Below are 15,134 nucleotides of genomic sequence, written 5' to 3'. Positions count from 1 at the left end.
ATATCAGATTTATTACACTGAGTTTGAAGATTTTCTTTCCAGATTATTTCTCAGAGATGACTGCACTTGTCTTCAAGAGTAACAACACTTTCAAATTACTTTTTACAGAATATGAGAAAAACTTCACTAAGTTTTAGCCAACACTGGAGAAAAGACAAACTCAGAACTGGTACTTGCAATATTAATTAAGGGCTCCTTAGAATTAAAATATATTTGAATGTTTGGTTATATATGACACCATCTATTCTAACTAGAAAGACTATAAATGGTTATGTAATGATAAACTATTAAAAATTATCACTTAGCAAATACAGAAAGGTTCCTGTAAATACCACCACTCCTTCTTGGAAAGAACAAATGTTTAGGAAATGACTGCAAACTAAACTTAACAAGTACAGACACAGAATAAGAACTCCTGATATATCTCAAGCTAATTTTATAAATCACTGTGTAATTTACAGAGCAAGTTTATGAAGTTGCTAAATTAGTACTCCAGGATCTCACAGGAAATCTCCTCTCCCCTACCATTACCCTCAGCATTAGCTCAAAGGCCTTTATCAAGAGCTCCAACCCTGCAGACACAGTGCAGTGATACCAGTCGTGCACCTGAGAACTGAGCAACAGCAGCAGCTCTTGGCTAAATCACTGCCTGTATATGTAATTGTTAGTGTTTCACAAGTGCCCACACTGGGCAAGGTCTCATTTATTTTATAAGTTTTTGGTATCTACACTAAAAAAAATAAAGAGAAACATCAAAATGAAGAGAAAATTAAGCATCTTTATGGCTTAACACTATCATGCTTCTACAGTAATTTGGAAAATTTATCGTTTAAAATTAGGAGTTAAGGAGGGAAAAGGACAGAAATTGTTATCACAAACTGTCTTAGAGAGGGAACTGATTACAAACATTTCAGAAGTCTTTCTGAACAAGACAATTTTATCCATACAAATTGTTGTAATTAGGTATTCATTACCTCTCCTCACCACTGATGAAGAAGCTAAAACTGCAATGGTTAAGGCTATGAAGAATTAGCCATTCCATGTTCATATGGACTCTTTACTATCTCTTTATAACTGATTGAGAATGTTTTCTGATTTATACTTTAAAAAAAAAAAAGTTTTAACTGCTTGACAAATATTTCATTGTCCCTATACAGCTCACTGCTGCCACTTGTTTGGAAAACTGAAAGGTAAGTTGAAAAATGCACCTTTTCCATTTTCATCTCTAATTGAATTCTCTCTTGACCCCCTTATTCCCCATGGCTGTATTTCAGGTTTTGATGATAAGAAAAAGAATTTTGTATTTGGATAATACAATTTTCTCACTTGCCTTCAGCGACCTTCAGCTCAATTTCCTCTCCCCAGAGACACTGTATATTATAGAATTGAATCAAATTCCTTATTCATAGAAAAAAAGTTCCAATTTAATCTGAATATTCAGCATTTTACACTGGTCAGGGTGATGGATGGCAAATTGAAATGCTTTTGGTTCAGGTAATCAAATGGCAGAATTCAGACTTGTATTGAAAAAAATAATGAAGTCTATTCAATATTCTCATAAGGTGCAAAAAATGCACATTACACAGTAGAACTGGGGCTTTTTCTTATTATCTAACCAATAACATCTCCACTGCAAAAAGTATAGTAAAACATTAAGAATTTATGTAGGTTAGAACATGTGAAAAGCAGCCACCTTTGGGGGAAAATGCAGGCATCCTTCTAAGAGTGCTCAGATGAACGAGTACAAAACTGGGGAAAAAAAAGACCCATTCTCAGTATGTACCTGCAATATTCCATGGTGGGTTACTGAAGCCTTTTAATATGTTTTAAATGCTTTTTGAGAAAGAAACACAGCCCTTTTAATCACTTCAAGTTGTTTGATATACTAAACCACTGCAATGTTTCATTTCCATCCCTGAAAGTTCTGTCAAGAAATGTCATCAGGTACCTAATTATTTCCAAAGGACTACCATTTCATCTTGGAAAATCCTCTTGCTACTTGTGAAGTTCAACCCCAAAACAATTGATTTGAACAACACCAGCTTGGCACCATGCTATTGATGAAACTTACTTGGACATTTGGGCTTGGACAAGATATCTCCAGGAAAACAAGAGGATAATGATGCTGCATAAATTTGCTTTGGTTTAAAAATTCCATCAATAGTTACTGTCTTCCCTTCTAGAGGTGCTTGGAATTATGCTGTTTGGTTTCCAAATATGGTACACCAGTTATTTCTTCTACAGTTCTTTGGAGTATTTAAGCCACAAGGAAGGCCTAACTGGAGACACCACTAGCATTTAGTTAAAAATGCAATGCAGAAACCTAAATGTTAAGGTACTGTGTTTAAAAATGAGTCCTAGGCTGCCCTTACCAACTGTACTACAGTTCGTGTCTCCTCCATGTTTCTGCTCTCACCTCACACACACAAGCCTGGTGCACAGACATTATCCAGGACAGCAGGATGAGGGGAACTCCTGTTCAGAGTAACTTCCCCATACCTGGCATACACAAGTTGACCTTCTCAACTGGGGAAGAACATCTTTCATCATTTTTCCTTCCTCCGCACCACAAGCAGCAGCACTCAGATTTGATCTTCCCGTGTGGAAACGCAGAGCTCTGCATGATGCTGGGCATGCTCACAGGGCATTTGTGTTCTCTAACTAACCTATGGGCGGAGTTTGCCATATCAGCTTGTGCGGTTTCACAGCCACAGGGTAAAGATGGGGCATAAGGCAAGTGGAAAAAGTATGCACAGAAGCACTCTCAGGAGCAGGATGAGCACTCCAACTATCAAGGATAATAGCTTTTTTAGAAATATTTACAAGTTAAAGCTCTTAATGTTGAACTAACTCTTAAACTAAGAGATATTGGCAGGAAATGGTGAATGCTAGTAAGAACTTGTGACCCACCAGCAGTTGTGGAGAGAAGAGCTGAACCTAACAAGACACACAAATATATTCATTTCAGTCAAGGCCCAGGTTAAAAAAAAAAATTGCATTTTTTCAACCTTTCCAGTAAGAGCAATTTAGGAACCAAACGTTACATGCACCACTGTATGGTGTAAGGGTGGTTCTGCAATGGAAGCCACTAACAGGTACACTGATGAACAAGAAAATAGAGCCAACTACTATTCCCAGATCCCTTACATCTTCAGGACTTGCAGGAACGTAAGTAATTAAAATGCTATATTTTATATGTTAAAGTATAAATAGATACCAAACAGATACACAACGTTTGAAGTGTTTTATATAATCAAACATGAACTTAAGATGTCATAGAAGAGGATTTAAGCATGTGATTTTGAAGTAATTCAAGTAGAAACTTGTCCTCTGTCCTGAACAGGATGGAAAACAAGCGCATAGTTCTGACTAATCTATTATCTGCATTTCAAGGTCCAAAACACTAAGGACACTTGCTGCATGAGCTTACTTCTACTGAGAATTATTTGGAATGTCTTTTGTGTCATAGCTCTATGGGAATATAAGAAGTGTAAGACACATGACAGCAATTTTTACTACACAGTAAAGTGAGAAATTATAAAAATATTTTAATTTGTTGAAAAGTTGCATTCTGATCTTCCTCCTCCAGAAACATTCTTAGTACCAGTCCTTGTACAAGGGCTAAGTACTGAGTCAGGACAGTCAAGCTATGTGAGCAGGTGCTTAAAAGTCAGGAAACAGCAGCACTGAAATACTAATACAAGCTGGTTTCATGTTACCATGGGGACTATTCCCAAAGGCCATATTAGCCTATGGCCACTAAGCCCCATGGGGGAACTTTCACAACCAAGGGATACCAACAGGCTCTTCTGGAGGGCAGTTCAGATCAAGAAACCAGCTCCAGCCCAGAGGAGCCTGCATCACTCAGATAAATTTAGCCACTGTGAATACTCTTCATACATTCAAATTACATTCCTTAGTTGCAATTATTTTGCCCAGGATCATGTGAAACATTATGCAAGCTTTGTCTTCTTCCAGTGTGCACTTTTCTCATTTCCATAATAGTCCAGTACTGGATCTATACCTTAGCAGTTGCTGACTGCTGTCACATTCACTTTTTTTTCAGCTGGTAGTATTAAAAGGTAAATGTAAATTACAGAGACTATTTCTCTAACCTTGTCTCTGGGACAGAATATTTAGCTGGGAACAGTATCGTTCATCACAGCTGCAGGCTATTTGATAAATGCTTCTTAAATGCCAGACTCCTTGTCTGCTGGATATGCTGCCTCACTGAGGACTGGGGAAGTAACACAGCTCAAGGTAGCCATTGTTAGTGCCCCTCCAGTGCTCCTTTCAGACCAAAGGACAAACATGGTTGTGACAGTGTGCAAAATACTCTGGCCCAGCATTCAAGGGGCTTTTGTTCTTCTCTGTGTGCTAACCCCAGTGAGCATGGAGAGGTTCCCATGTTAGCTGGCACAGCACGCATGAGCTGCTGATACGCTCTGAATGCATGCCAGCTTGGGTAGCAATTTAATAAAGCCGCTGAAGCTAATGCCATTTTTTGGCACCACATAAGAGAGCTTGTTGTAGGGTCACATATATGCATATAAAGGGTCATGTACCAGCAAATTTTCAGGAAATAGTAGACATGCACATTATTAGACTGAATTGCTGTCTGGCTCCAATATCTAAAATATGTAGCCAGCTCTTAACCCTACGTCTCAGCATTCTGATGCACTTAAATCAGAAAAACATGTAGGGTTTCTGTGTCTTAAGTGAAGTTTCTAAAGCAGGAGAAGAATATCAAGAAAGTAGCACCAGATTCGATATAGAAACACTTGAAGAGCAATACTGCTGGAATTAGTGCCACTACTGACACAATATTTTGATTAATAAACACTTTTCAAAATCTGAGATTGTCTCTAAAATCTTGATTTTAAAGAAATTAATCTGGGGCTCACATTTTCTTTTCAATTAGGATTTTTGAACCACTAATTTTGTATTTTCAATACTTTCTTTGCAACTACAAGGACTCCTTTTAACATGCATGTTTAATGGAAGATAACATTATTTCATCATCATGGGACTCTGGAGCTTTATAAGAAAAACACTAAATCTTATTAAACTTGTGATAAAATTATTGGTGTTGGCAACCTTGCAGACATATGCCTAGAGCTGCACAGTGTTTTCCTCCTCTAACTACTGTAACTAAAAGGACTTTAATGAGAGCAAAAGAATGTAGCTCTGTCTGCCCAGAATCTTTCAGAATTTTCACTTTTCCCTAATGAAAATGAAAACAAATACTTTTCTTTTTTTTCTTGTAAGCTTTTACGGACATCTGAACTGACTTTTGTAATGAAGGAGGATTAAGCAAACTCAGGAAAATCATAAATGTGGTTTGTATTAGTGTACTAATTAGCTCATAAATTTAGAAATAGTTAATCTTTTAGTTTTGCTGAATGAAAATAGTGGTCAAATTGCAGATCAGATCTTGTAAATGGAGTAATGCAGTGGTGAATTAAACCCCCAAGAGCATAGGTGTCTGATCTCATAGCATTATGAAAACTGGAAATCTTGCTACTGGCTTTAAAGAGCACAAGGTGAATTTAGCTGAAGTTGTAAAATATTACTCAAGCAGCCAGATACTTAGCAGATAATAATAAAAAAATGTGATTTATTAGGTGTGTACTTCTCATTGTATTGTAATCCAACAACTAACTATATTAATTATTTTTAGTTCTGTGAGCTAATTAGAACAGTGGTAGCTGGCAAAATTCTGTGGTTTACTGCAGTTTCTATTTAATGTATGTAAATATGTACATGGATATTCAAAGGACCCTGCCCTAGAAATATACATGTCATTACAGAAACAATTGTGGGTACCAAGTAATAAAAATATACTTGTCCATTACATGATTTACATTTCTTTAGAATTGCCAAAGTAGAAAAGTAGAGGCACCATTTTACACTGCCCCATTGATAATCTGATGAAGACTGCTCTGACGAAACAAAGAAAAATAGGTTCTATCCCAAAACAAGTTTAGGTCTCAGTTCTTCAGACTGGGTCCTAGCCAGGTGATGGAGATGCAAGACCCAAGCACCTGGGCATGGTAGCAGACAAGTAGCTGGCAGACATTACAGGCTGCTGGATGCAATAGCTCAGAGTCTTCTCGCCCCTTTAATGATTGCACCAGGACAAGGTTAGAAGAGAACTGGGCTCAGTAACACTCAATGTGGAAAATGAATGGACTCCCATTCTCACACCCCATAAACATCCTCACGCACACCTTGCTAAACACCACCCCAGAGACTGCATTTCAAGCAGTTTTCCATAAACTCCATGTAACCTGGATACAATGCTAGATAAAACTATTGGATAAAATACAGCACTAGAAGTATGTGAACCTGGGATTAGAAGATCAGGGTGACTTAATGCGGAACCAGCCTTCGCATCTGGACTGCTGTAAACATTGCTCAGTCCAAGGCCCCTGGGGAAAAAAACCAACACACCAACAGTAATTCAGTAAAATGTGTAAGAACTGCTCATTGCTAGAGTCCTGCAGTGATATGCAGTAGGAATTAATCTAAAAACATGATGGCAAACAACTGCTGTATCAATTTTCTTCTTTGGCTTGTAATGCACCTGCTCTTACAGTATCTACATTTTATACTCTATTCTTTTTTCTTGCAGAGATGTAAATATTCCTGCATTAAACCAACCATTCAGGTAAAGAGAGAGCCAGTGACAAGGTCTTATTCTAACTACATGGTGCATGTGATAAGGAGGAAACAAAATTTGTCTGCAAGCACAGAATGTTTAAATGCCTCTACTGACGACATGAGCTGGCAAGTTACAAAATAATTTGTAATTATATCTCTGATTGCTCTTAAGGAGTTGTGCAGCAGCAAGCTATTAACCAGATCCTATAGTACTGCAGTATTCTACCTGAAGGTGGTAGGAGACAGAGAAAATTCAAGCCTCAAGTCTCAATATTAGACTCTTCCGAGAGCATTGCTGGCTGCCAAACATGTGCACCAAGACATCATTGCTGACATATTTTTGCCTGCATATGATGCTACTTCTGGAGGCCATATGACTTATAGTTCATCATCCCAGCTCTACTTTTGGTAAGCTGCTGCAAGAAAGGATGCAGTGGCATGGTTAGCTGGTATGGGTGCATAGTTCAATGGATTACCAGTTACTACCGTTTTCTTAGTATTTATCTTCATTTTAAATGATGCAGCATAAGGCATGCAAAGCCCTCTTCATTCCCCCCCAAATTAGTACAAGGACTAGGAATTTGAGTGACAGTATGTTAGACTTTATTCTTTTCTTAGTGGAAAGTAACATTTACACTCCCCTGAAGTCTCTCTGACTGCATACCGTAAGCAGGTTTACAAGGAACATCACCTTGGAAGCACAACCTCAATGAACCCACCTGGCCAAAATTTTCAAAAACAACAACTTAAATAAAAGTGACCAGTTTGTCAGAACATTCAACACACTTGCTTCCAACTAAGTTAGCACATCAGGAAATCAGGACACAGTTATTTTAGTGCTTATATATCGGTTAGAACTGGACTTCAGATGCCTAAATTTGAAAGTTGTGAAATATATCAGCAAAAGCATTACAAAAGCACTATAAAAGCAAAATCCTAATCAAAATGCAATATTCTCCTTAAAGCAGCATTCTAAAGAGGTACTGTGGTTCTCTTCCCTAAGTGACAGGCTATCATGGTTTAACCCCAGCCATCAAACGAATACCACACAGCTGCTCACTCACTCCTCCACCAGCAGGATCACAGAGAGAATTGGAAGGGTTAAAAGTGAGAAAATTCATGGGTTGAGATAAATACAGTTTAAGAGGAAAAGCAAAAGCTATGCACACAAGCAAAACAAAACAATGAAATTAATTCACTACTTCCATGAGCAGGCAGGTGTTCAGCCATCTCCAGGAGAGTATGGCTCCATCATGCACAACAGTGACTTGGGAAGACAAACACCACCATTCCAAGCATCCCCCCTTCATCCTTCTTCCTCCCACTTTATATATTGATCATGATGTCATATGGTCCGGAATATGCCTTTGGTCTGGTGGGGTCAGCTGTCCTGGCTCACCATCTCCTATGCATCCACAGTCTGTTCATCAGCATGGCAGTAAGAAAAGCAGAAAAGGCCTTGGCTGTGCGTAAGCCCAGATCATCAATAACATTCCTACATTATCAACCCTGTGTTCAGCACAAATCCAAAACACAGCCCCACACCAGCCCCTGTGAAGAAAGTTAACTCTACCCCAGAAAAAAACAGCACAAAGGCATATGAAAAAAGAATAAGGACTCAGAGACATCCTGCAGTGAACTGTATTTTGATCTCAGGCACATGTTCCACCTCAACCTGCCACTCTGTTTAACGATGATGACTCTACTTTTGAGGCTGGATGAGAGTACATCTAACACAGCCCTGTGCAAGCAAGTAAATATAATACTCCAAACGCATTTATCCTATCTAACTTTAGACTTCTAAAATGTAGTTGTGTATACCACAGATTCTAATTGAGATTCTTATTAAGTAGTGGAGAGGAACACTTTTAAGTCATGTTACATCTGATCTAGGTTAGATGTCTACCTCTGGGTAACATTAACAGGCCTTAGAAATGTTGCTTTACTCCAGTCCAGAGGGATTGGAAACACCTCTTTACTACCGGTATGTGTAAATTGTACAGACCCAAGGTTATCAGGGAAGAAGCCCAGCCCTCGCTGCAAAATGCTGATTAGGAACGGAAATATTCCTTATGAACACCACTGCCCTTTGTCACTGTACACAGTGATAAACAAAGGCAAAGGAGGACTTTGATATTTAGCCAGGAACATACATTGGCAGTACTGCTAACATCACACTTGCTGAGTCAAGACCAGTGAAGCAAGCTCAGAAAGGAGCTGCAGGCAACAGAGCCAACAAGAGCTGGATGCGGCTCTTCGGTTTCTGCCCTGGGGTTAGTGTCTCCACACACGGTATGGAGGGAGGCACTGTGCTACACGGATACACCAGCATGGGTGTACTAACTCCACTGCGCTGGGTTGTTAGGCCCAAGCACTCCTGTTATTTATTGGCTTGAGTTATATCAATACACCACTCTCTTGCATTTATTAAACAAGTGCCTTACCTAAAGCATAGTCTGTGTTCTTTACAACAATGCTAAGTGTGACCCCATCACTAAACATTCAGGTATCAGCTGGATATTGCATGCTCGGTACTTTAATATTTAATAGTTATACAGTGGATTTTTAAAGGAGCCCATCCTTAAACCAGATGGATACATTACATATCCATATGTCTAGTAAGACACTAGAACAGATTTTTGTCTTCCACATATTGAAAGCAACATAGAAAAGATTCAGCTTCTGTACTTAGCATGTCAAGCAAGAACAAGGAAATAGCAGTCAAAAAGGATTTCAAGTTTCAATTCTTGGTGGAAGATATGAACAAAAAGTTCAATTTAAGTATTTCTCCATTTCTGGCCAAGTTTGAGTCCCTGTATCTCTACAAACACACACCCCTACCAGTAGATACACTGCTGGTAGGTTCATCCAGACACAAATTCAAAACATCTGTCTCATTTGGCAGTACTGGTACAACCGGGTAAGGATGCCCTAAGTGTCTTCTGCTTGACAGAAGGCACATGGAATTGATTCCTCTCTCACACCAATGCTATCCATGACACAGTCTAATAAAGTCAGAGCTAGAATTGCTTTGAATCTACACTAGCATGCATGAGAGAACACTGTGACTGTGTGCATCTCTCAGAGGGTTTTCTTTGCATGTCTTCTTTCTCATTTCTCATGTTCCTCTGGGAGATCTCATTGCCAGTTTCAACAAAGAGCATCATCTCTTTGCAGATGATATCCAACTCTACAACTCTGTCAAGTCACTCTCTGATCCCCTTCTTGCCACCTGTCTTCAACATGTCAATCAACAGATGGCTACACCATCACTAAGGAATGCTTCAAAGGCATTCAAAATGTTTTAAAAGTCCTCTTTGTTCCATGTCTCTTGCGCTGCTATCAGTCTTCTTAATTCAGCCCTTCAGTTCTCCGCCAAAAATCTTGCTGCTATCCACAACACAGGGTTTTTAATTTCTTTTCCCCTACTTAAAAGCTACTTCCATAATATTTACAGATTTGTCCATCCTTTGACATCTGCTTCCTCTGTGTCATGTTGAATGTTTTACTCCAGTTTAAAATAATGCCATTTTGTCCACTTTGGTTTTCTACAAACATATTTTCTAACTTCATCAACCAATGAGCAGGAAACAGAATACTACTCTACTTCAAAAGGTGGAGACTCCCTCAAGAACTTTTAGTATCTTCTTAAATGCATAATCTCATTTTAAGATTTGTGAAAATATATTTCAGTGTCTCCACCAGGAAGTTAAAGCCTTCTGATAGACTTAGAAGAGTAATACAGTTTTTTGCCAGATGACTCTGTTATTATCAAAATATCATGCTGGTATTACCTAAACATAACTGTGTTGGAATGTACCAGATTTCTCTCACAGCATCTCAGCTTTTGCTTCTCCTCAGCCCTTTCTTATCTCTGTATCCTCTCTACAAGCTTCCAAAAACCAGAAAGCAAGCCCATTCCTTCACTTACCCTATTTTAACCTTGCCTGCATTTTCAAGCCTTCCCTTCAAACCATTGTATCATCTTTGGTACAGCCCATTTCCACAGCAGTAACGTTCCAACGATTTGTAATAATAACCTGTCATAAATCTGGAGTGTCTCTGATGGTAAAGAAAGTGGAAGAATGTAAATGGATAAACAAAAGTGAAGTGTAGCCACATGAGGAAAAATCCTCGTGTGGAAGTAGGGAATCTGATGTAAAAATACCAATGAATCGCTGGTGTAAAATATACCAAAGAAAAGAACTATATGGGCCAATGGTCAACCACCTAAACCCCACTGGCAAGTGCACCTGGGGAGCCTCACAGGGGTGCTCGTGAAGGCTGACAACCACAAATTCCCAGTGTATGTTTTCTACTGCAAAAGAGGCTGCAAACAGATTGGCACACATCATTCTCTTAGTAAGGGGATTATCCTTCTATTTGTTACTGCTTCCACCTCCTCTTTCATCCTGACATTTGCAATCCTGTAACACTAGTGGTAACCACAGCCACTGTATAGAAAGAGCATTTAGTGTTCTCCTTTTAACAGCATTTAGCAGCTGGAACCAGCTCACTTTCACAGAATCACAGAATGGGTAAATTGTGTGGAAGGGATTACAGTGGGTCATCTCACCCAACCTCCCTGCGTAGGCAGGGTCGTCCTAGAGCACATGGCCTAAGAGTGCAATCCACATGGTTCTTGTATATCTCCAATGAGGGAGACTCCACAACCTCTCTGGGCAATCCGTTCCAGAGTGTGTGGTCACCCACACAGTAAAGATGTTCTTCCTCATATTCAGGTGGAGCTTCCTGTGCATCAGTTTCTTCCCCTCTTGCTTCATGTCTTAGTTGTTGGTACCACTGAGAAGAGTCTGGACTCATCCTCTCAGCACCCCCTGTTTAGATAATTATACACATTAATAAGGTGCCCTCCTAGTCATGTCTTCTCGACGCTGAACAGTCCCCGCTCCCTCTGCCTTTCCTCTTAAGAGAGATGCTCCAGTCACCTTACCCTCTTTGTCACCCTCTGGTGGACCCTCTCCAGCAGCTTCACGTCTCTTGTGCTCACCAGCCCAGAACTGGACACTCCAGATGTGACCTCACCAGGGCAGAGTAGAGGGGCAGGATCGCCTCCCTCGACCTGCTGCTGCTCTTCCTAATGCATCCCAGGACAGCACTGGCCATCTTGGCCCCAATGCTGGCTCATGGACAGCTTGTGGTCCAAGGACCCCCTGATCCTTCTCCGTAGAGCTGCTCCCAGGCAGGTCAGCCCCCAGCCTGTGCTGGTGCCCAGGGTTATTCCTGCCCAGGTGCAGGACCCTGCATTTGCCTTTGTTGAATTTCAGACAGTTCTCTGACCCTCTCTCCAACCTGCCGAGGGCCGTCTGAAGGGCTGCACAGCCCTCTGGGGTATCGGCCACTCCTCCCGGCTTTGTGTCATCAGCAAACTTGTTGAGGAGATACTCTGCCCCTTCAACTCCTCTCAGAGAACCAGTCAGTGGGGAGCAGCCTGTGAGACGCCGGGGCCTTGTCAGAGCTCTAAGTCGGGCCCAGGTGGCGGCGGCGGCACAGCGGAGGCTCGGGCAGCGTGGCAGCGGCCCGTCGCCATGGCGACCGGCGTCCGCGTCCCGCGGGGCGGAAGGGAGGCGCTCTCGCGAGATGGCGGCGGGCGGGCCGGGCCGGGCCGGAAGGAGGCGCGCATTTGAAGGCGGCGGCGGCGGCGGGAAGGGGCGGTGGCGGAGCGGGGTCGGTGAGCGCGTCTCTCCCGTGGTGCGGAGCCGCGTCGTTTCTGAGCTGCTTCTGTGGGGCGAAGCGCGGCGCCCGCCCGAAGGGAGCGAGCCTATAGCGGCGGTGCCGGCTCCCCGTGCCCGGGGCGGTGCCGGGCTGGCCCTTCCCCAGGACCGTTTCTTTCCAGGCGAATGGCGCTTGAGGCTGGCTGGGCACGGCCGCCAGCGCCGTGAAAGTGTTGAGCTGAAAAAAGTAGGGAAAGGAGGTGGTCTTCAGTTTCAGAACGGACTAACTGCACTGCGAAGTTATAGCGATTTGGAAAGTTTTAAGTGGTGCAGTGTTAAAAGGCTTCTAGTTCTGCCGTGGGACGAGGATGGGCTTTAGGTTTTAATAGGATGTTCGTTTGCTAGGTATTACTCGTTTCCAAATTGAGGTGCTTGTCTTAAGGCTTTTCAGCCAAGTATTTGCGTATGGAATCATTTAGGTTAGAAGAGACATCTAAGAGCGAGAATCCTCTATTTTTTATCATATGCTTCATGCATATAGATCAAATCCTGCGAAGGGCTTTAAAAAAACACAAACATGAGGAAGCATAGGTTTTATTTGAACTGTATCAAATCATGAAGTAATTGGATGCCGAAAATCTTGATAGTAACTTGAGTTCTGTTCTCAGTGTTTCATTCCACTCCTCTGTCTCTCTAATACAAAAAAAAAAAAGAAGCAAAAAAAAACCTGTTTGTTTCAGGTGAATAACTGAACCTGAAATCATACTGTCCCAATTCTTGAGTTACATTGGTTTGGTAAAACTGAAAAAGTGAATGTCAAGTATAACATTTTAACATGTTTTAAAATATCAAATGACAGGGCTTTGGGAATCACTCACATGGGGGGATGCAAGATTTTAAATCCGTAGCACAACCTCAAAATGAAAATGGAGCATTCAGTCTTAGTTCTAAATCTCTTGACTGAAAAACTTCTTATTAAATCTTATTTCTTCTATCACCAGGGCTTAGCATAAACTGCTTAGACATTTAGTTCTTAGCATGTTCAATTATAAGTATTTTCAAGTCTTATTCATCTTAATACGTGTTTTTAACACTTATTCATAGACGATACTTGTAATATTTGTTAGCTATCTCTTTGAGAAAGCCCAAGTGCAATTTCTTTTTCTCCAGTCTCCATCATTTACACAATATGCTTTTAAAAGAAGTTATCCATTGTTTAGAAGAAGGTATTGGAATTGACTCTGATTTATGGCTTACACTTGTAAAATGTTGTTGAAGTCGCATGTTAAAATATAACTCCCAACTCATGTTGGTATCTTGAGGGAATAAATATCAATACTTTGTTAAATAATGCCTGTGAAACACTGAAAGTCAAGTGGAATATTTATATGATTGTCAAATCTTTACTTTGAATTTGACCCAACAGAATAGGGAAACTGGAAGAGAATGTCACCTGGAAAAGTTCTGCAACCTGCAGTGAAAATGAAGGTGGATGAACTCTTCTTGTGCTGGTTGAGTCAGCCTGCTACTCGGCTAACACTAAAGGACTGCTTGAGAAGAATCAAGAATAAGGAGAAAACAGAGTTTGGTAACGCAGATTCAGGAAACAGTAAAAATGAGAGTTTCAACAGTAAAAATTCCAATTCCAAGCAGTGTATATTAGGAGATACCAGATTGCCTTTGATGTCTTTCAGTCCTCCTCAACTTTCTACTACTCTTCCATCGGCAACTCCAGCTAGGTCAACGAACACTTCTAATGTTAGAGCAACACGTCGATCCTCAGGGACTAAAGAAGTAAGTTTGTTATTAGATTTATTTGTTTAAATGGAAATGAATTTTGTGTTTGTGGTATTGGTGAATTATGTAAGTAAGTATTTCCCCCAGAGGAGGTATCAGGAGTGGAGTGAAGCAGCAGCACTGAACATAACATATCAATGTTTGTGTGTCGTTAATATCAGTGGATAGGTGGCCTAAGCTTCCATAAGATTATCTTGGCTCCTTGCCATCTAATTGGGGATGAATTTAAGTCCTTGTGTTTGTGTTCCTTTTATAACATACTGCCTTGACTGCAAATATTCCTTTGTCTAATGATACCAGGCACTGTTGTTAGTACAAGACTCAAATTTGGCTCCACTGCATCTGCATATTAACAAACTAATTGTTTTGGTACTGCATGGTACATTCAGCACTTCCTTCCTAATGGGGTCTTCATTTATAACAGACAATGCCCTCTATGCAAGGATAGCAACCCTGCCCCCAACCTGAAATATTCTTTTTAAGCTTGCAATTCAACTCAATCTAGTCTCTAGCTCTTTTTGTAAATTGTAATAACAAAACTGGATAGAAAATATTTTGGTGACAGACAAAAGTAAGCATTGCTTTTGTATGATCAACAGCCATAGAATTATAGAATGGTTTGGACTGCAAGGGGCCTTCAAGACCATCTAGTTCCAATCCCTCTGCCATGGACAGGGACACCTTCCACTAGACCAGGTTGCTCAAAACCCCATCCAACCTAGCTTTGAACACTCCCAGGGGTGGGAGATGCACAGCTTGTCTGGGCAACCTCTTTCAGTGTCTCACCACCCCCATAGTAAAGAATTTGAATAATTTCTTCCTAATATTTGATCTAAACCTACCCTTTCCATTTAAAGCCATTCCCCCTTGTCCTGTCACTACATGCCCCTGTACCAAGTCCCTCTCCAGCTCTCTTGTTGGCCCCCTTTAATTACTGGAAGGCTGGTGTTAAGTTCTCCCCAGAGCCTCCTCTTCTCCAGGTAGAACAACCCCAACTCT

At 40.8% G+C, this 15,134-nt stretch overlaps 1 protein-coding gene across 2 annotated transcripts in view; it reads left to right on the top strand.

The window, feature by feature from the left end:
* The first annotated feature begins 12,335 nt into the window (after window positions 1-12,335).
* Window positions 12,336-15,134, top strand: part of PPP2R3B (protein phosphatase 2 regulatory subunit B''beta) — a 53,422-nt gene continuing 50,623 nt past the window's right edge. Inside the window, exons 1-2 of one of the 2 annotated variants that reach the window (XM_042041702.1) lie at window positions 12,336-12,355; window positions 13,765-14,132. In XM_042041702.1, coding sequence (XP_041897636.1) covers window positions 13,785-14,132 — 348 coding nt within the window. In that variant the 5' untranslated portion in view covers window positions 12,336-12,355; window positions 13,765-13,784. Of the gene's footprint in view, window positions 12,376-13,764; window positions 14,133-15,134 lie in introns of both variants that reach the window. The other variant, XM_042041692.1, reaches the window with a different exon arrangement.

This window comes from Corvus kubaryi, unplaced genomic scaffold (genome assembly GCF_017639235.1).
Source record: "Corvus kubaryi isolate FWS band 111438036 unplaced genomic scaffold, C.kubaryi_AGA036_p1.0 133, whole genome shotgun sequence".
NCBI classification, from domain to species: Eukaryota; Metazoa; Chordata; class Aves; order Passeriformes; family Corvidae; genus Corvus; species Corvus kubaryi.
This window is presented reverse-complemented; position numbering and strand designations above follow the sequence as displayed.